The sequence below is a fragment of the Apteryx mantelli genome, chromosome 1 (assembly GCF_036417845.1).
Source record: "Apteryx mantelli isolate bAptMan1 chromosome 1, bAptMan1.hap1, whole genome shotgun sequence".
Classification (NCBI taxonomy): domain Eukaryota; kingdom Metazoa; phylum Chordata; class Aves; order Apterygiformes; family Apterygidae; genus Apteryx; species Apteryx mantelli.
In genome coordinates this window covers 120,029,547-120,049,805 of record NC_089978.1, presented here as the reverse complement: position 1 = coordinate 120,049,805, position 20,259 = coordinate 120,029,547, and the positions used below count along the sequence as shown (strand labels likewise).

Sequence of the window (20,259 nt, the reverse complement as noted above, 5' to 3'; positions counted from 1 at the left end):
TCAGAGAAAATATAATGTCTGGGAAAATGTGATTGCTTTTGGTTTTTTCCTAAATAATATATTTCAGAAGAAGCTCATCAACTCACTATTGTTGTGTCAAGGGGATGGCATATGTCTAATAAAAGGGGTACAGTTTTTCCTTTGACTTAAAGAAATGCATTTCAGAAATTTATGATTTGCAACAGGTGTAGTTAAATGTTAAGACCATGATAGCTGCTTTTCTGGGCTGCTAAAGACTGCAGCTTCGGTGACAAGTAGCCACTATGCTGTATCCAACAACTTGTTATAACAAGTACCTAGGTTCTATGAGGCCACTTCTGACAGGCTGCTTGAGAAACTGGATTTTTGACAGGTTTGTGAATAAAATACCTGTTATGCACGGGGGATTGAATTTCACCCATCCTGAGCCTGTAACAAGAGCAATCTGAGGGCATACTCAGTGGTAGGAGGCAAGGGTGTGGAGGAAATATTTCTCTGGCAGTCTAATGTTTGGTTTTTTTCCAAGAGCAGCCATTTTGGCAGCCCAGGTTTTGGACCGCTGAAGTAAATCCCAGGGAGATAAATTAGTAGACAGAAAAGCAGGTGGAAGGATTATCATATTGACCTGTAATTTACCCCTAGGCGTCACCTCCGTATGTGTGCAGCCAGTCCCAGCTGTATGTATCCAGTCTCTTCATACTCACTGGTGCACAGAATTCGGAGATCTCTATGGCAAATTATGCTCCCTTTTGAGCAGCCTGTACTTCCTAGCGCTAATGCGGACGGGTTTGAAACTTACCCTGTACAACCCCAGTTCCCTGTAGTGGTGCAAACACTTATTTTTCATGCATAGGTGTTCCTGCCAGGGGACAGGAGGGCTGCACTCTGTAGGCTTGGGTCACCTCCTTTTACAAAATTCAGACACCCAGTTGTGCGTAGGTACAAGATTTTTGTTCCTCTCCCTACTATGGCATAAAAGGGAGCCGAGGTCCTAATGTGGCTTCATTACTGGTATTTGCATAATGCCTGCAGCAGAGGCATTAGGCATTGTTATACAGAGCCAACAACATTAATTCAGAATTCAAGAGGAGAACAGGGGTATATTCCAGGATAATAAGACCGAATATATTGAAGCTACAGCTAGTGCTATAAAGCATTGATTTGCTGTAAATAGGTTAATGTACCCCCTTCCAGCTGCGTTAATACATCTGCGGCATGTACATTCATCTGTGTGAAAATGATAAATGTCTCCTTAACACACAGTGGGTATAAATGCAGCGGGTATGTTTCTCGTAAGTGCAATGTATCATAGTAAATATTGTGTACAATTATTTTTGCTTTAGAAAACATTCAGCATTGTCTGGATTTTTATGTGGAAGGGATAGGTTTGTTTGGGAGATTAGATTTTGGTTTTTTTGTTTTTTTCTGAGCAACCACTTAGTGTCTTTCCATTCTTTTATATACAAGAAAGCACGACAGTGTCAGTTCTATCAACATCCCCACTGCTGCCACCACTTATTTCAGAATCTAGTAACTATTCCTCTCTCGGTTTTTAAATCTTACATAGAATCAATCCAGCTGACTTTTCATGGACCTTATCTGGTTCTGCCCCCTCCTATCATGCAGGGCTGTCTAGCGTCCTTTTCAGACAATGTTATTTGTTACCAGTGTAAGTAAGTAAAACATGATTTATTTATGACATCAAATCTGTTTCTTTCCAAATCTCAACTGAAGACATTTTCTCAACTGAATCTCAAATGAAATCTCAACTGAAGAAGTTTTTCCCACCTCTGCCAAAGCTGGCAGTTTTACTCACTTTCAGTGAATAAAACTGCCAACTGGTGAGTAGGGTGTGAAGTAACACTTTTTTAAGTCATAAATAGTTTGGATGTACATTTTTCTGGAGGGTGTGCAAAATAATGTTGTGCTCTTCTTTCTGCTGTGTGGGGTACATTGCCTGAACTAATCATATTCTAAAAATCAGCAGACCCAAATTATCACCAAGTAAATTTGCAAGACGCTGCATTGCACATTTGCAGTGCCTGACCATATCATGACATTGCCGCACATTGTCATGATGCAAATATTAAGGCATCCCAGTATGTGGTGGCTGATATGAGATTAGTTTGTGGCCCTGTGACTCCGTTCAGTACAATACCAACCTGCAGTTGGATGAAAAAGATAGTGATACTTATTCTTTGTTTCTTCTCCTCCTCCTTTCTGGCTTGCTTGAAGAGGATGGCCAGAGAGCCTAAAAGAAAAGCGTGCTGTGTTTCATATGCTAACAAATTGCCTTACATACACTATGCATCATGGGGCACACTTTTGTGATTGATGCTGTTTGCTCCACCTGAGCCCAGCTGTAGAGCATACCAGTCAAACTCCTGTTAGTCCCAATTCTGCAAGTGAGGCACCAGCAACACATAAAATGAGGGTATTTGTATTATTAATCATTACTGCTGGTCTATAATTTCAGCTTTATACTGTCCTTTCTGCATTTAATTCTAATGCCCAGGAATCATGTACATTATATTTCTTCAGGTTATACTGTCTATAGAAGAAGGTTACAGGCTTCCGGCTCCCATGGGCTGCCCAGCTTCTCTTCACCAACTAATGCTTCACTGCTGGCAAAAAGAGAGGAACCACCGTCCAAAATTCAGTGATATTGTCAGCTTCCTAGACAAACTGATCCGCAATCCAAGCACCCTTCATACCCTAGTGGAGGATGTACTTGTGTAAGACTCTTTTCAGTACTTTTTGCTAGTATAATCCATGATCGCTATCATTAGATGTGTTACAGTATTAGGTAGGGGTGGGAGAGAAGGGTGAAGGTCTGAGCTTATGAAGTTAGATGGTTTCAAATAATTTTGCGGTTTGTTTTATTGGTAGTACACTGTTACAAAAGGACTTTTTTCTGAAGCCATGTGGGTGATATTAGGCATTTTTCTTTTTTTGTCCAAGTTCTGTCTGTTCACTGTCTGTCATTAATCTTTGGGAATCTCCTCGTTCAGTTTTTCAGTGCTTCTCCTATGTGTTTGTTTTCTGTCTGTAATTTTCTTCAGCATGCTGTTTGACAGTGCTCAAGCAGTTTGTGAACTTCTTTGGAGTAATTTCCTGCAGAACCTAGTTGTATCTTAGCTTGCTCAATCTATGTCTTGCTGCAGAAGATTTATCTACTTGCAAAGGTGACCAAATAAGAGATTATACTATTACCATTCCACAACAAATTCTTGATGGTGTTGTCCAAAGCTTTTTCCCTTAGTAATATAATAAAAATGAATGCAGCCACAACAGAGGCAGAGCTGTGGTGGAAAATTGTGTCAATTTTACAGTGATCCAAGGGCCCCCTGGATGTCAGCTGAAGTCAGTGAAGCTACAGTTGGCCTCACTGTGTTGGTTATTTGAAATTCACCTTAAGCTAAAGGTGCTTTCACTGACACCCCTTGGGTTAACAGGAGAAAACTCAGTGCCTCTAGGCAGGCCTGGCTTTGTTGAGCACAGTAGTGGGTTAAGAGGTGCTTGATATGGATTTGGAGATGGGCTGAGAGACAGGGCAAAAACTGAGCCTGGTAGCTTGCTGTGGGAAAGGTTGAAAGGAGAGGTAAATCTAGAGTTAGGGCTACAGCAAGCTGTCTACCACAATCCCATGTGACTTGTGGGATTTAACATCCCTGCACTAGAGTTAGTGGTCTCACACACATACATATATATATGCATATATATATGTATGTATCACATATGACTTCTTACTTATACTCAGGTCATTTTATTTAGCATCAGAGTAATGTGTTTATATTTACTTTTATTTTAAAACATTAATTACAATTTAAAGACTCATGCCTGTTCTCCAAAGTCAAGCTTTTATTGAGGTCCCCTGCTTGGACAGGTTTTCTTCTTGCTTGGAAATGCTTGATGCAGATAATCTGAATGGTTATTGTGTTACTGGTATTTTAATTTATGAGGTCAACAGTTTTTCTAAAGGAATCATAGAATAATTCCAATTGAAAGGGACCTTGGCAGGTCTTTAGCCGAGTCTTCTGCTTACAGTGTTTTTCTGTCTGTCATTTCCTCTCCCTGCCATTTTGATACATGAATGAATATCAGTGTGTTTATGTATTCCAAAATGCATGGCTGAAACTTAGTTTGTTACAGTACTAGGGTGTGTTGCTTCCTACCTTCTGCACAAGCTGCATTCCACCACTCAACGTTGACCAGTTTTTGCTGTGTCAATTTTCATTTGAAATAAATTCTATTGTTCTTCTAAAGACTATTACGAAGTTCTTATAAACAGCTATATGCCTTTTCTGCATTCTGTTCCTACAGTCTCTCTACACAAAATGTACAAAGGTGTCACCAGCATGGTACAGAATAAAAGACTGGAAATATATACCCCAAAATTGGATTTTTTTTCCATCTTTCAGTTTCAGTTGCAATAATATTAGGGGAAAGAACCGAAACAGAAACGTGACTAAGTTAGCTCCTTCATTTTTATTTACTACTCTATATAATTCTATGTGAAAGCAAAGATATAAAGTGTTGTTCTTTTTGCTTTTTTAGGTTTAGTTCTGTGGCTGGTATAATCAAAGTGTTCCCATTGCATAATAGCAATAAACAGCCATCTGTTTTTCTTTGTAGATAAATGTAAAAATTGTCATCTTTCAGTGTATTAATATTTTTAAATTGTATCTACTATTATCTCAGGTTAAACTTGGTTTTATCTCTACTTTGACTGCTGTATTATCCTGAAAGCATAAGATCTGTAAAGGAATATTGTGTGATAACAAAAATACAAACAGTGGGATAGGTCTGTTCCTCAGTTTGTCACTGAGCTGCAGTGCTTTAAAAGATGTATTGTTTAAGAGGCACAACTTTACAGGCTAACATATGATTTTTAAGTTTTAGACAATAGGATAAAATCAGACTTTGGAGAACCTCAGTTAAAATCTGACCTTTACAGTTCAGGCTCCTCTCTCATTCCTTCTGCCTTTTAATAAAAATGATGTCTATGAGAGTAAATCAAGTGTCCTATTTTCCACTTCTTTGGTAACCTTTGCATTTTGTTTCTACAGAATGCCAGATTCACCTGGTGAAGTTCCAGAATATCCGTTGTTTGTCTCAGTTAGTGATTGGCTGGACTCAATAAAAATGGGTCAGTATAAAAATAACTTCATGGCAGCAGGTTTCACAACTTTGGATATGGTTTCAAGAATGAGTATTGAGTAAGTATATAATCTATTATTCCTATAGTGGTTAATCTGGAATTGTTTGGATGCTACAGTTATAAAATTATCATGATGTATAGAACAGTGCTTTCATTTACTTTCCTATGTAAGCTAATAAAGATATAGTTCTTATCAAAGCAGTATAGGAGAAAGATGCAATTGAGACTCAGAACTGATAGTTTCATTCTGTGACTGTACCATGCACTACCAGACTGGGGCACTGAGCATTCTTACATGTGTCTTGGGAAATCAGTTTTGATCTGGACCACTGAAATCAGTGGCAAAATGGTTTCTTCGTTTGTTTGAAAAGCATCAAGCCCAAGTCATTCCTCATGTGGAAGTTGTTCCGTACATTGTTGCCTTTCTTCAAACTGTCTTCTGTTCCACTCTCTCATTTTTGAAATGAAAAGACTGTGCAGTTTTTAAGTGTCTTTCTTCAAAGCATCTCCAATTCCACTCTCATTATTGAAATGAAAATACTGCACACAGTATTTAAGGGTCTGGGCAAACTATGGATTTATATGGTAGCATAATGATATTACCTATTTTGTTCTTTATTCCCTTCCCATTAATTCATGATCTCTCATTTTATTTGGGGACTATCTATATTAATTTCAATATCCAGCTTCTCACAGGTAATGGTCAGTTAAAATCCAATAATTTTATATGTGAAGTTAGGATTGGTTTTCTCCCGTGTGTGTCACTTTATATTTATCTACACCGAATTTCATCTGCCATTTTATGACATAGTCACTATGGCATAGTCATAGTCAATATAGTTCATAAGATCCTTCTAAAACTCTTCACAGCTAGCCCTTTCCCTTACTACCATGAATAACTTCACCTCTCTGTTCACCTGTTTTTCCAGACCATTTACTGATTTGTTGAACAGCACAGATGCCAGCATAGGTCCCAGTAGATTTCCATTGATGACTCCATTTAAGAATGGGCAATTTACTCCTAACCTCCTGTCTTTTAATCAGTTATTTATAAATGGAAAGACTTTCTTATGCCATTGTTCCTTATTTTCCTTATAAACCTTTGATGAGGGATCTTCTCTAAAGCCTTATGGAAATCCAAGTAGGGTATGTTAAATGGATAACCTTCATCCATATGCGTGCTGACTCCTTCATAGCAAATAACTGTAAAACAGGAATTCTGTTTGCAAAAGCCATAGTGACTCTTCTCAAATAGATTATATTTATCCAGGTATTTGCTAATTAAATTCATTATTATAGTTTCTACTATGCCCTGTACTGAATTCAGGCTCACAGGCCCGTAGTTCCCCAGATCTCTACTGGGAACTTTTTATTGTTCTGGCACCACATTTTCCACTCTACCATGCCTTAGGCACCAAGGCACTTTAAAGCAAGAGGTTACAGATCGGGAGATGTGTTGCTCTCTGTTTTTTTTAATTTCTCTCATAACTTCTCCTGCAGTCACTTCAATTTCAGACAGATGCTCTGAAAAGTTCACCATAAAGGTTCTGGCATGGGAGTCACTTCTTCAGCAGTGAATACCAATTCAAATAATTGCTTTAGTCTCCCTGCAGTGGCCAGTCTTTCAGTGCTCTTTCATACCCTAATCATCAATAGGCTCTACAGACACTCTGGCAGGCTCCTTGCACCCAGTGAGTTTGCAAAAAGGTTTACTACCTGTTTTATTATTAGGTGCCTTTTGCTGGTTGTTCCTCAAGTTCTTTTTTTTGCCTGCCTTACTGTGTTTTTACAGGTAATCTGCCTAAGTTCATCATCCTTTCTAGTTTCTTCTTTTAAACACCACTTCAACTTTTTGAAAGATTCCTTCTTCCTTCAAATAACCTCCCTTACCCTATTCTTTAGGCATGTTGGCTTCTCTTTGAGCTTTATCTGGCCTTTTTTGATAGGTGGTATGCATTGGTCCTGCATTTCTAACACCGCCCCACCTGCAAGAGTTTATTCTCTTAGCTACCTCTTTTAGCTGCTCTTTAACAGGCTAAATATTTTTGCATAGTCCCTGCTGATCATAAGTGTTGTGTATGATCCCCCATATGGATGTTAAGCCTAAATATCTAATAGCTGCTGCTACTCAGTGGTTCTTCAGCTGCAGGATAGTCTGCAGGTATCTTGAACTGCAAATCTTGAACCCGTAAGGGTCACGCTTCATCTTGTGGGCTCCTTAACTAGCTATACCATAAAACAATTTCTGAGGATATCTAAACATGCAATGGCTATGTTATGTCCCAGTGCGGGACTTGCACAATTGACAGGGCATAACTGAAATTTCCTGCCCTTGCTGCCTCTCTGCTCTTTCTCAGCATATTGTAGTTGGTGATATTTAGAGAACAACTGAATAAGTGGACTGTGCTGGATGCTGAGGGCTGTTGACTTCATTCTTGACAGCATCATGCTCCGTGCACTGTGGTGCAGGGCTAGATGAGATGAAGGTGAACTGGGAGGGAAATCTGGGTCAAGCAGGTAGACTCACTGCTATGCTGATCTTTAGACCATCTCTCATCACCATTCCCCAAATTATCAAAAGCATAATCTCAGGTATTCCTGCCTCAGGACTGCAAGAGTGAGTGTATGAGCTCTGTTCCCCTGCATGTGTGAGTGGGAAAAAAAAATGTTACTACTACATTACTAAAAATTGGCTATTAGAGCTCACTTATGTTCTTATTCAGGGTTTGGAAGAATTATTTCACTGTTAATACTGTAGCAGATAGCAATACTCTAACTACAATATTTTTTTTCTTAAATGGGTGTCTTTAAAAATCCAGAATTGGCAAATGCAGAAGTGTGAACATTTGCAGCATTCTTATGTATCCCATTCAAGAAAGTAAACTGTCCTAAAGTGGAGCAATTCATCATATATTTATAATCTTTTGTGTGCAAGAGGCTTTGCTATACTTGCATCCATGATGAAACTTTTTATCTTACAGTGACATTAGAAGAATTGGAGTTGTACTCATTGGACACCAGAGACGAATAGTGAGCAGTTTACAGACTTTGCGGTTACACATGATGCACATACAGGAGAAAGGATTTCATGTATGAAAGTACTAGAATCAACTGTGTTTTGTGCCTCAGCATTTCTAAAATGGAAAATATTCTCATTCTTCCCTTCTGCTCTTCCCAACTTCAAGAACTGCAGTCTCCTGTTCAGACTATAAAAGTACTTCTATGTTAATGCTTCCAAACTGGAATTTTTAATCACACTGCATAGTTCCATTGTCAGTTATCTGCCAATAAAATCCTGGCCTACTGCAAGACTCTTGCTACACATTGATGAATAACTCAGCATGGATGTGTAACTTTGTTTAACAGTTTTTGGGAAACTTTCATGAACTTATTTGAAAGTAGCAATCTATTTGGCCTGGTGTGGCTTCTTTATCGATGTATTTAGAGTTTGCTGGTAGATCGAAAAGTATTTGACTTCTTTCATGTTCTGTGACCATGTAACTTCCAATATCCAATGTGCAATCAAGGAGAAGTTTGACATAAATATTTATTTTATCTCTTAATTAAATCCGAATGTATGGGTCCTATCGTTACATTGTTTTATAATGGTTTAAATGCTGGTAAGCTGGTGCCTCAAAATGTTAGACTTCTGTGCAGAAACGACCGATGATTTCATCTCATGAGTTTCCATCGTGTGAATTGGGAGGAGAGTGAGAAAGAGTTGTTTGAAATCGTAAGGTCCTTGATTTTGAATTACTTTGGCACGCGACACTTTTTATGCTTTAAATTGTAGATTAAGTTGGAAAAATTGCTCATTCTTGGGATTTTTCACCACTCGACCTTTTTATTACTCGGCATTTGCTTCTACTACACGGCAAATTATCCCTGGAAAACTGATTATAATGTTTCCTTAGCCACATATAAAACATGGTCGTCAGCTATACTGTGGCCACATAGACTTCAGAAAGCTTTCTGTTCCAAAAATGCAGGCCTCCGCTACTTGAACTAAGGGTAATCTGCATCAGTGGTAGTAGACCTCAGAGGGCCAGCCATCAGCGGGGTGATGTGTTTATTCCCATAGCAGCAGATCGGCCGTACCATCCAACTGAGGGCAGTGGTACAAACACAAGCTAATGCTGGCCGTTACACCCTGTGGTATTCAGTTATATTGTATACAGGCAGAAAAGGAGACATAGGACAGCAGTGTAATTATATGTTGCCTTGAGTCTACTTCTAACTGCTTTTAGAAGTGAAACACGGACTCTGCTGAAGTGGAGTTCTGGTTACTACAGGCTAGATCTTCATTTAGTGCAAATATCTAAATGACATCGAAGCTAATTATCTTTAGAACTCTTCAATAGCCATATTTACATGCAAGAAAATGGCTGCAAAGGCCTAACGTAATATTTGTACCTCTGTAAGACTTAAAGCTTTCATGTTTTATTCAGACAGCTTACACAGCCGTGCTGGGCTACATTTCCAAACTTGTGCATGGGACATGCGCTACTAGGAACTGAGAAAGGAGCGCGTGTCTGCATGCTGTAGAAGCCACGCACGGATCTACATGCATGTCACATGTAACCTGGGTGCAGATGCTTTCATTAATTTATACATAGTTTGGAGGACTTTTGTTAAGTTACGTGGCATTCCAATATACTTGAGCATTACAAATCTTCAGTTAAAATGTGCATTTGGGCAATTAGTAAAATATATGTGTATATCAAATTGAATTAACTACTTTATGTAATCATAATGATATTTACTGCTTAATTTACAGCTTGCAAATCAAAGTGTATTTCCTGACACTGGGAAAAGGCTGTTGTATACCGGTGACAGAGAAGGAAAAGCAGAAAGCAACTCAGAAAAGATTATGCTTCCAACCAGTTCACAGAGTAAGACATGCTAGGCCTGATTCACTGTTGTTACTTTATGTTGGAATAACTTCAGTAATTTAAATGGGGTAACAGTAGAGAACTGAGTACATTTTCCTTTTTTCCATTAAAAAAAAAAGATTTAACTGAGGAACAAGTTTTCTAAAGATAAGGATTCACCAGTGCTCTCCAATGCCGATTTGATAAGCATGTTTAAAGAAGGGCAGTACCAGTCCTACTCCAGCTACAAAGGTAATTTCATCAGCATGAGTAGTCCCGCTGAACTCAGTAGGACTGTACAAGCACGTGTGTTTTACAGGATCACAGGCCTTTAGTGGAAGAAAAGCCTTTGTTCTTTTCTGTTACTGTCACTTGGAACATTCTGCCCAATTCCACATCTGAATAATTTTTGGTAAGGGTTCTCTTATGAAAAGAAAATTGTACTTACTTTTGAAGCCTTTTAAAATAATAACATCACAGAGTAATGTAAAAGCTGATTTTCCTTTGTCCATTTTGCCTGCCATTGCTTCCATGGCCAACAATGTGCCACCTGTGGAAGGAGCCCCTCTCACATTTACATACATTACTGAGGAGGTATGAGTCTGTTATTTGTTAATGGGGTTGCAAAACTACTCATAATTAATCCAAACCATACGTGTACACTATTTAATTCTCCTTTGCACATTTATTCATTCCTGGTAGTGTGGATGCAAAACTGCATGTTACATGCACACAACCTGGACATGTTTCATGGAAATTAATTTCCAGATTTATCACACTACTGAAAATATATTTTCAATAGAACAAATATAATAACGATATTAAAACATTTATTAATCAGATATATTTTTTATATAAACAAGAGTCTGGGTAACCAGAAAGGAGCGAACAAGGGTTTCTTTTGGTGAGGACATTTATTAAAAACATTGTAAATCCTCTCCAGGATTTTGTGGGTTTATATGGCTTGTTTTGTTGTTGTTGTTGTTGTGCAGTATGACACTTTTATAATTGTTATCTTGATCAAATTTACATTTCCCCCATATTTTGGAAACATTTCATTTTCTCTTGCTCAGCTTCCATGCCTACTCTTCTGTTTTATTCAGTGCAAACAAAAGTGCCATTACTAGGCCTCTTTAAATTTTTGTTCATTAAAAAAAAACAACAGGTGTTGTTTTTCAAATGTGTGTGTGATTCTGTGCAGGCCACAAGTGTATGTGTGAAACTACAGTAGCTTCCTTTGTTACAGGGGATACTTTTTTCAGGTGAAAATTAGCTGTCTTTAGTCATCCTGCAGCTTGCATTGTGCGGCTAACAGTTTAAATTTAACAAATGTAAGCAAATCTAGCAGGCTGTTTTTGAAAATCTGGCCCACTGCACAGTGCTTCATGACTCAAAAATGACTTGTTGAAAGTTCACAAAATAAAGTGTGCATGATATGCAAGCCAAAATATGCATTAAAATGTGGGCATAAGGAAATAGTTCTAGGTTAGTTATTTACAAGTAAAATCCCTTTGTAGGCTATTCCCACAGATCTAATTGTCTTTCATCTAGAACAAAATCCATCCATCTGTACAAACTGTAAGCACTATCTCCAAAATGTGGTTTAAGTGAGGGCCTTGACTGCTGAGCAGGGCGAGGTCAGCGTCTCTTGGCCAACAAGTGTACTGTCCCCAGCTGTCCATCCCGTGCCAACCACAGTGCTTCCAAAGTTGACTCACAAGCAACTCAGATGTCCTTGCAGCAGAGTGGGGAAATCATCTAACATGGAAACCACAGCAGTCATCCTTACTCAGGCCATGCCCACTTGTCAGTCAGAGCCCTGAGACCTACTGGGAGGAGATCTTCTCACCTAATTTTGGACATTTGCATTTGAGCTAGTCATCCGAGGCTCCCTTTGAATCCATGAAGAGAAGTGGGCCCTTGTAGGAGGCAAGTCATCTGAAAAATGTAGTTATTTACTTTGGGGTGAGATGAATTATGCCAGAGAAGCACCTATTTCTCCTCCTTCACTGTGAAAGAGACCAAAATGACTAGCTCAGATCCAGGCATCTGTGTTCAGTCAGATGAATCTCATGCCTTGATTGTATTGAGTCCTCCTGCTGAGCCCCTGAAAAAGAGACGACCTAATCCATAATGCTGATGTTGAAATTAAACAAGTAACAGCAGAAGGTTTAGTAGATTTGGCTCATGAGATGTTTTCACACAGGATTTTTTGAGAAGCAATGGGATTTTCATGAAGTGAAAGGAAGGGAATTGAGCTATGTAGTCTAAATTTTTCCTAAATGTAAGTTGCCCTTTTCATTTCCCGTGTCTGTTCAATGGCTGTTCAATAAAAGCTCAGCCACACGTTCTGCTTTCTTTAAGACATCAGCCAAGACTTTTCAGTATAAGACAATCCTTTAACTGCAAATACATTCAACTATAAATTCAGAATAAATTAGTTGCTGTAGATGAAGAATTCTGTGTCCAAAATTTTATTAGGTATTAGCTGGATTATTCTGATATGCAGCTCATAGATTGTAGTATTTTGATTTTTTGTAATTTAAGAGTAATAACTTTCCATTTTTGTAGATATCATGAGCTTAATCCTGGGCTCTATTAAGTTCTATTTCAATGCAGCTTCATACAGGGTCCAAAGGTGGATCATAAGCAACATACAGACTCCCTTTACACAGATGCAGTAGAGATGTACTATGTATGTGGAACAGGTGGCAGTGTGGAGGTGCCTAGTAAGAGTGTATTTACCAGAGCAATTTCCGTGTTAGAATGACCCTATGGGACTATTTGAGCAGCCAAGTTAAAGCAGTGTAGAACGTACTTTAACTTGCACTGAGGGCCAGTTACTAAATTTCAGCTGGCCCCACTGCAAATGGAAGCATGTATTCAGCTATTTTAGCTTGGCTGATGGAATGGTTCCATGGGACCCATTCTGGCAGCTGGGAATTTCTCTTATGAACATATAGTAACTGTACCTACCCCTTCATGGTCTCAATCTGTCTTGGAATATGCTCTGCATAGCACGGAAAGGAAATAGTAATGAATGTGGCTGCACTAACTGTATCAGTCAGAGGACTCGCTTCTAATCAATCCAACACATCTTTTAGAGTAACAAAAGTAAGAGTCATAATACAAGGCTATATTCTATTGCATCCTCTAGAAAAATATTTAAATGGAAATATACTTATCACAGCTTCTGTGCATAGTTCAAGAGCATTGTATTCTGTTAAACAATTTTCTTTCAGAACACCCTTGTTCACCTACTGATTGATCTTCCTTAATAAAAGGCAAAGATAATATTTTAAAAAAAAACCTTTTTTTTGAGAGCAAGAGAGAGATTTCTTAGGCTGAGCTAACATGTAGTAGTACAGTGATCATGAAATGTTCAGGAGAGACAAACAAATCTCAGCCCTGAAAAGGTAAAAAGTCCCTAAAGACTAGAATAAGGTCCAAAAGGAAGAACTGTCCTGAATTGTGCTATAGAGCGCTCTAACAGAAACAAAAATGTTGCACAAGACAATTTCATGCATTTAGAGCTCACAAGTATCTTCTACCATCATATACTATATTTAGTAATGCACACTGCTCATCCATGAGTGCTATGGTTGTATATAGATCCTCAGATTAGGGGCCAGGCTATGTTGAGCACCTTATGGATATAAAAATAGTGTGTATATGTATATAAAGAATTGTATATATAATGTGTATCATAATGCCTGAGATTTTTCAGACCTACAGAATTTAATTATATAACTCCCAATAATGCTAATGAGGTTTAATTGCACCATTGGCTTTGAAATTTTTAAGCAGCATGCACTGTATGTGTATAGTATTTCCCAGACTTCCCTGGCTTGTTATCTATCTGGAAATGGACAGGCTCTCTTTTCCTCCACAGGCAGAAAAAAAGAACCTTTTTCAAAGTGGCTTACAGAAAGCTGGCTGGTCACCTGATACTGACCCTTCTAATGCCACCACACCAACTGCTTTTCTACCAATTCTTTTCCATGCACCCAGTTACTGTAGAAACCTTTAGCAATCATAAAGGGGCAGAAAGGCGCCCATAAGCCAACATCTCTAGTAGGATGTAGACCATTCAATAAAAATACTTTAAGTCCCTCTGCTGAAGTCACCAAAGATGTTTAAACATCTTATAATTAAATTATTTTCTTTTAAATATCCATTTATAGGCTCTTATGAGGTTAAACGAGGGAAAATTTCAAGGGAATTTGAGGATATGCCAGTATATACTGTAACAAGATGTGTTGAATTTTAGAAGAGAAAACAGACAAAAAAAAGCTTAATGAAGGAACATGAGGTTGAAAAAGGGATTAGAGTTAAAATATATTTCCATATTTTATATGTGAAATAACAACAATTCACATAACAAGATCTATTTGTATGTATGCTTCTTTAAATATCCTACATCAGTATCTCTTACCTTTTTTCCTATGGGAGACTTCCCAAGTATATCTTTTTCCACAAAAATTTAGTATATTATCTGTTTTTTATACCTGTATTGTATGATAATATATGATGACTTATACCCTTGGTTTTATGATAAGTAACCTTGAATCTATGATCTGAAAAATTACATTTGGGGGAAATCCACACTGGAATCCAAATATTCACTTCTGGTTGGGAATTGTGAAAAAGTGCCCATTGAATCAGGCTAGGGAGCATTTTCAGAGTATCGTCACAGCATAATGCTGTGAGGGTCCTCTACAGCAGCAGGAGGACAAAATCTATTTGCTGGTTCTCCAGGGCCCAGCCTATAACAAAAAAACAGTACACCCATCATAACACCCACCATAATTTAGATTAGAATCTCCAGTAAACACAATTTTCTTTTCTAAACTTATAACTGAAAGACTAATTGTTCTTCATGTTGCATACTGGCTTTTTGAGAGGAGCCTAAACAAACAGCAAAGAGTAGAGCTATCCAGTTAAGAGTGGCTTACAAACTGACTTTTCAGTTTTCTCTCATTCAGACTGAGCTCTTCTTGACAGTGATTAAGAGGTGAACAGAAAAGGAAAACAAGAATAATTTTTTAGTGTGCTGAATGTGTTGAGCTGTATAATTTGTCATCAGAGTCATTTTACAAGCAAAAGGATTAGATGAAAAAGTGCAGCCAGTCTTTTAAATTTGTAGATTATTTTTGTTAGTAAATGCCAACTTCACAAGTTACATTGTTGTCTTGTGAAGGTTCTGCTCTGAAAGACCTAGTATTTCCACATCCTGCTGAAGGATTTTAATAAACTTCTTGACTGAGTAGTTACTGGGACAATGATGTAACTTTGTGAGGAATTAAATGTTTCAGTGTCAAAAAGCACTCTCTTGCTGTGACCAAAATTCATGAGAATTTGTTACCGACTTCAGTGGCACTAGGATGAAGCCCTGAGTTACACGTATAGTATATAGGATTCAGCTCTCCAAATAAATTTTCTCTTCCTGCTCCCACTACTATCATAGTTCATTTGTTGTTAGAGGACCAACGTTTATTAGGAAATACGTTGTAATTCAAATTTATGGCTAGAATTTTTTGCTAGCATTAATTTCTTTGTTGAGAGCTACAAGTTCTGGGATGTAGCTTAGTCATTCACAGTATGGTCCAAAGTCAGTTAAATCGATAAACAAATAGTTTTTCGATCAAGACTTTCTATAGATTTGCATGGAAGGGATGACCTGCTTTAAAATGGGTAAAGAGAGTGCACTGAGCATCAAAGATAGTGCCGATACCTCAGTGAAATAGATTATGGTTCCCTTCAATATGGCAGAGCTGAGTTGCAAGATACAAAAGGGGTTGCTGCAGTGCTGTTTTATCTGCAGTGGGCTACCATCACTGCTTTTGGAATAAATAGTTTAAAAAAAATGCCAAGCATTATACTACATATCTAATAGAAGCACTGTAGTATCTAAGAGAAATGGTTTTTTTTCCTCTCAGAAAATTCCACAAACTCATGGACTTAAATTCAGGATAAAGCTACCCTCCCTGTCAAACAAACAGAACCTACCAAAAATATAAACCCTTTATTTGTAGGATTTGATTATCTTTATTTTTTTCCTAAACATATACCATTACACAATATGATCTCCCCTTCATAATAGCTGCTCTATCTGATCATTTTCCCCTTTGAACATGCTCTGTTTTACACTCCTAGTGCATTGTAGTGTAAATTCTGTGATTTCTCAGTTACTGAAAGGCACAACAGCAAAAAAATGAATAATGTCCTCCCAGTGGTTCTGTTTACTGGACTCTTTCAGTAAGTCCATATTTCAAGAAAATCATCCTGCTCTAAAATTCCTAAGACATGCACATGCTTCATTTTAAAACTTATGGCCAGGATTCTGTATCTGCCTCTCCCCAAGGAAGAGCTGAACTGGCATTATTTCATTTTAAAATGCCATTTCTTTTTTGCAGCAATTTCTTCTTCCAACTTTTCTGCATAAGGTAGAGGTCTATTTCAGAGAAGTGTGGGAAAAGTTGTTTCTAGGTTAACCCTGGTGAAGGAACTGGATTCAGTCAGTACTTCGATACATGTTGTTCTTAGCTAAAGCCTTGGGTCCTACTTCTGTCGAGGTCAATGCAAAAATTCCCTCATGGTATCAGCTGGATCACACAAAGTGATGCCATGACTGAAAAACCCACGGACTAACAAAAAGGGCTTGCTCTTGTTTGGTGCAGTACTTCAGCTCCTAGCGACTTCAGTAGCAACAACAGGTACCCTGCACTTCTCAGGATTGTATCTGCAGTTTAGCAGGGAAAAAAAGGCTTAAAAAGATCATTTGAAACCATATTTACTGAAAGGCAATGTATTATCTTCTGGCAAAGCAACCTTCATTGATCAAGTTGGCAGAAATTGTTTTAATTTTGTCATCAGGTCTGTAAACCTGTAAAACAAACCATTTTCACTTACAGAAAAGATACAAGAAAAATACTTGATTACCTTCCAGAAATTAGCCTTGATTTTCTCTTGGAAGATAATGTGGTTGGTAGGTTTTCTCAGGATAGCCTCTATTTCTGTGTATTGGTTTTAAATATATATGAATTAAAAGGGGTTTTAATCTCTGTCTCTTCTGTGAAATTAGATTGTACACAATTAAATATGACTGCTCTTCATAGTTTGCTGTTCTAGCATAGCCATAAAATGTATCAATGTATGTGTATATATGAATAACTATTTGATGACAGACACTTAGATTATATATTTAAGCAGCCATGTCAAAACTTTAAAGGTAGATGGCTTCTAAAGTAAAAATATAATCATGGTAATACTTGCAAAGTATTTTACAAACAAACCGTGGCCTCAGCACAGATCTTGTATCCTTATCAGTACTCTGAAAACCACTTTTTCTTTGAAGATCCCAGATAACATTTGTGTTTTGCAGTTGCTTCCTTTCGTCTTGCCAAGATATATTTGAATAATGACAACTACCTGTAACTGAAATCTTCACCATTCATCTCACAGAAAAGCGACCTTGGTACTATACCTCTAAGTTATATCTTCATTGGTCTGAACTTGTGTAGCATTGCATACAGCAAGCAAGATCTACTAATTCTGAGAGACTGAACATTTCACAGCTGGTAGAGTTGTTTTCCCCCTGGGACTGCCTCACCATTCAGAATGACTTTTCTTCATGTAATATATCTCCCATCTATGTTCCAAGGCCATTTTTCTTTCTGTCTTTTAGCCAGTTTATAACAGTATAGTAGTAATAGCCATGAAATAACGAGCTTAATATACTGATTTGCAGTCCCAAGGGGAATTTACATTAGAAGTGAAGTTGTTCATATTTACTGAAAAGTGGTGTTATCTTTTTTTTTTAATTCTATTATTATGATACTATGATGTTCCATGTAAATTTTCATGTGCTGGCATGCCTACAAGTTAATAGTGTAATAGAATGCTCAGCTCTCAACATTAGGATGTTTTTAAGGTGACTTGAATTACATATGCCATCTATTTGCAGAAAGAATATGGGGTTTGGCAAAGCTACCTGCTGAGCAACATAATAAGATTTTTGTACAAAGTACAAGTTACTGATTATTATTGTATTTTATTTTTCTATGATTTCCTAAGAGGCATTATCAGGTCTTACAGATGGGGTAAGCCTGTTTATTAAGATATTTATTAGCAAATAAAAGTTACAGTACTGGTGGTTATTTCTGAGTTGATGTTTTTGTCCTGCCTTAATTTATGAATATGATGATACCCAGTGAAGCCTGTCATACGTGATCATGGAAAAAAAAAAAAAAAACAGTTGCTTAACACAGGGTAGGTTCTAAGATTTAAGGTACTTCAGGGTGTTGGGGTGGGGGAGGATGCAGCAAAAGAACACTTAGTGTTCTTACATCTACCACTTAACATTTACCACTGTAGTTTGCAGTATTGTTCACTCTTACAGTTGTTCACTGATCCACACAACTCCTTCCATGCAACTCCTTCTCTACTGTTTTTGAAAACTCTAATACATATGGTTCTATAACTGATTGTATTATTTAAATAATGCCAAGGCAATGCAGTGATTCACAAACAAGTAAAGACTGCCAAATAAAATATTCAGCCCCTACCTCAAAAAGTTTAAAATGTAAAACTACAGCTAGCCTTTATTTTCATAACATGATATGTTATGTCATGTTATATCATTCAGTTATGCAAAACTGAACAAAATTATGCATAGATTAAGAAATTAATATCAGATGTGCATAATCCATTATATCTTGCACATCTTACATGGGAAGAACTCGCTCACTAAGGGCTGTCAGGTTTAGCATGGTGAATTTTTCATTTTAGATCTGGTTACAGAAATGTCTTTGCCATTCTTATCTCTTTTTTGACTTTAGAACTAGTTCTTAGATACAAATTTCAGTATGAAAAGTAGGAGGTGATACACTCCTCTAAAGCAGATTTACCTCACCACTTGATTAGCATTTAGAAAATGCTTCAACTCATGACTTTACAGTGAAATTTATACTACTTGGCTTTCCTTTAATGTGTCATAATGTCATTATGAGAGAATCTTATCTTTTAGTCAGAACCTTTCTGGGTGTAAGGAAATCATTAAAATTATTATTGTAATTTACCTTGAACCTTTAATAATAATAAAAGGAAACAGTGAAAACAAGAAAGGCAAACAATAGACCCCAAAATGTTGGGACTATTTTTAGTCCTGGAAGTTTAATGTGAAGCACATTATAACTGGGAGTTTCCAGCTTAAGATTCTTAGCAGCAAGAACTGTCCACGCAGCTGTTGAACAGCTATTTCTACCACTCTTGCTCCTCTCCTCAGATCAGAAATTAAGACAGTAGATTGAAAGCAATGTTTAGCATAGGTGAAACTAGATCGATTTTTTTTTTCACAATGGGGGTTGGAGCTCTGTGAAGGAAAACTGCTTCTTCAAGCCAAGCACAGTACAGACCTTCTTTTGGAAGGCAGGGGCAGACCCGTGTAGCCCACCCCTCGCTCACCGCTTAACTTCTGTTTAAAAATGAAGGACAAACCCAGAAATGCATTTTAGATCTGGCATTACAGAAACATAGTGAGGGGAGCGCTGGGGGCTGAGAGTTGTTCCCGTGGGTTGGCTTGCGCTGCCGCTCTGTGAGAAACGAGCATGGGACAGCATGCAGGGCTCTGCACCGAGGCCTCGGCAGCATAGGGTCTGCAGTGCAGCGCATTGCTCGCTCTGAATGTGGGGAAGGGGACGTGGACCGTCCGTGAATCCCACTACCCTATGAATACTGCAGCAGGACTGAAGCGAGATACACTGATGAAAGCCAGCGCTACTGTTCCAGTTAAAAACACGACAAGCCATTTTAGCTGCAGCCCACTAGGGTGCTTTCCATAAACACAGCAACACAGGAAGTCACAGTACTAATTTTTACAAAATTCAGAACAAATCTGGCCTTTAAGTGTAGGTATGTGGCAGGAAGGAGATGGGGTTTTAGGTTGTAACTGCTCCATTTTGGAGCGGGAACAAGTCAGTTTACACTCATGCAGCAGACCTAGCACAGGATGGTCCAACTGGACTATGCTGCATGGCAAAAAATTAACAAAAATGTATTTCTCTGTGCCGTGTCTAGCCTAAACAAGCTGCCTTCTCAAACTCCAGTTACTGTAATTACCTAAACCACAGGCAGGCTTAAGGCTTTCCCTGTACATTGTACATCCACCAACTGCCTGCTTAGGAGCTGACCCTGCTACCTTGGCCTGCCCGGACACCGGCCCCTGCCTCGCCCCCAACGCAGCCTGCA

General features: G+C 38.1%; 1 protein-coding gene across 7 annotated transcripts in view; it reads left to right on the top strand.

Annotated features, from left to right (window-relative positions):
- EPHA6 (EPH receptor A6) overlaps positions 1-18,138 on the top strand; it is a 550,821-nt gene extending 532,683 nt beyond the window's left edge. For 5 of the 7 annotated variants that reach the window (XM_067300370.1, XM_067300386.1, XM_067300362.1 and 2 more), the window contains 5 exons: positions 2,521-2,714; positions 5,049-5,198; positions 8,122-8,230; positions 9,918-10,032; positions 17,396-18,138. In XM_067300370.1, coding sequence (XP_067156471.1) covers positions 2,521-2,714; positions 5,049-5,198; positions 8,122-8,230; positions 9,918-10,032; positions 17,396-17,448 — 621 coding nt within the window. In that variant the 3' untranslated portion in view covers positions 17,449-18,138. Of the gene's footprint in view, positions 1-2,520; positions 2,715-5,048; positions 5,199-8,121; positions 8,231-9,917; positions 10,033-10,151; positions 10,504-17,395 lie in introns of those variants that run through there. The other 2 variants (XR_010884765.1, XM_067300353.1) reach the window with 2 other exon arrangements.
- Positions 18,139-20,259: the final 2,121 nt, after the last annotated feature.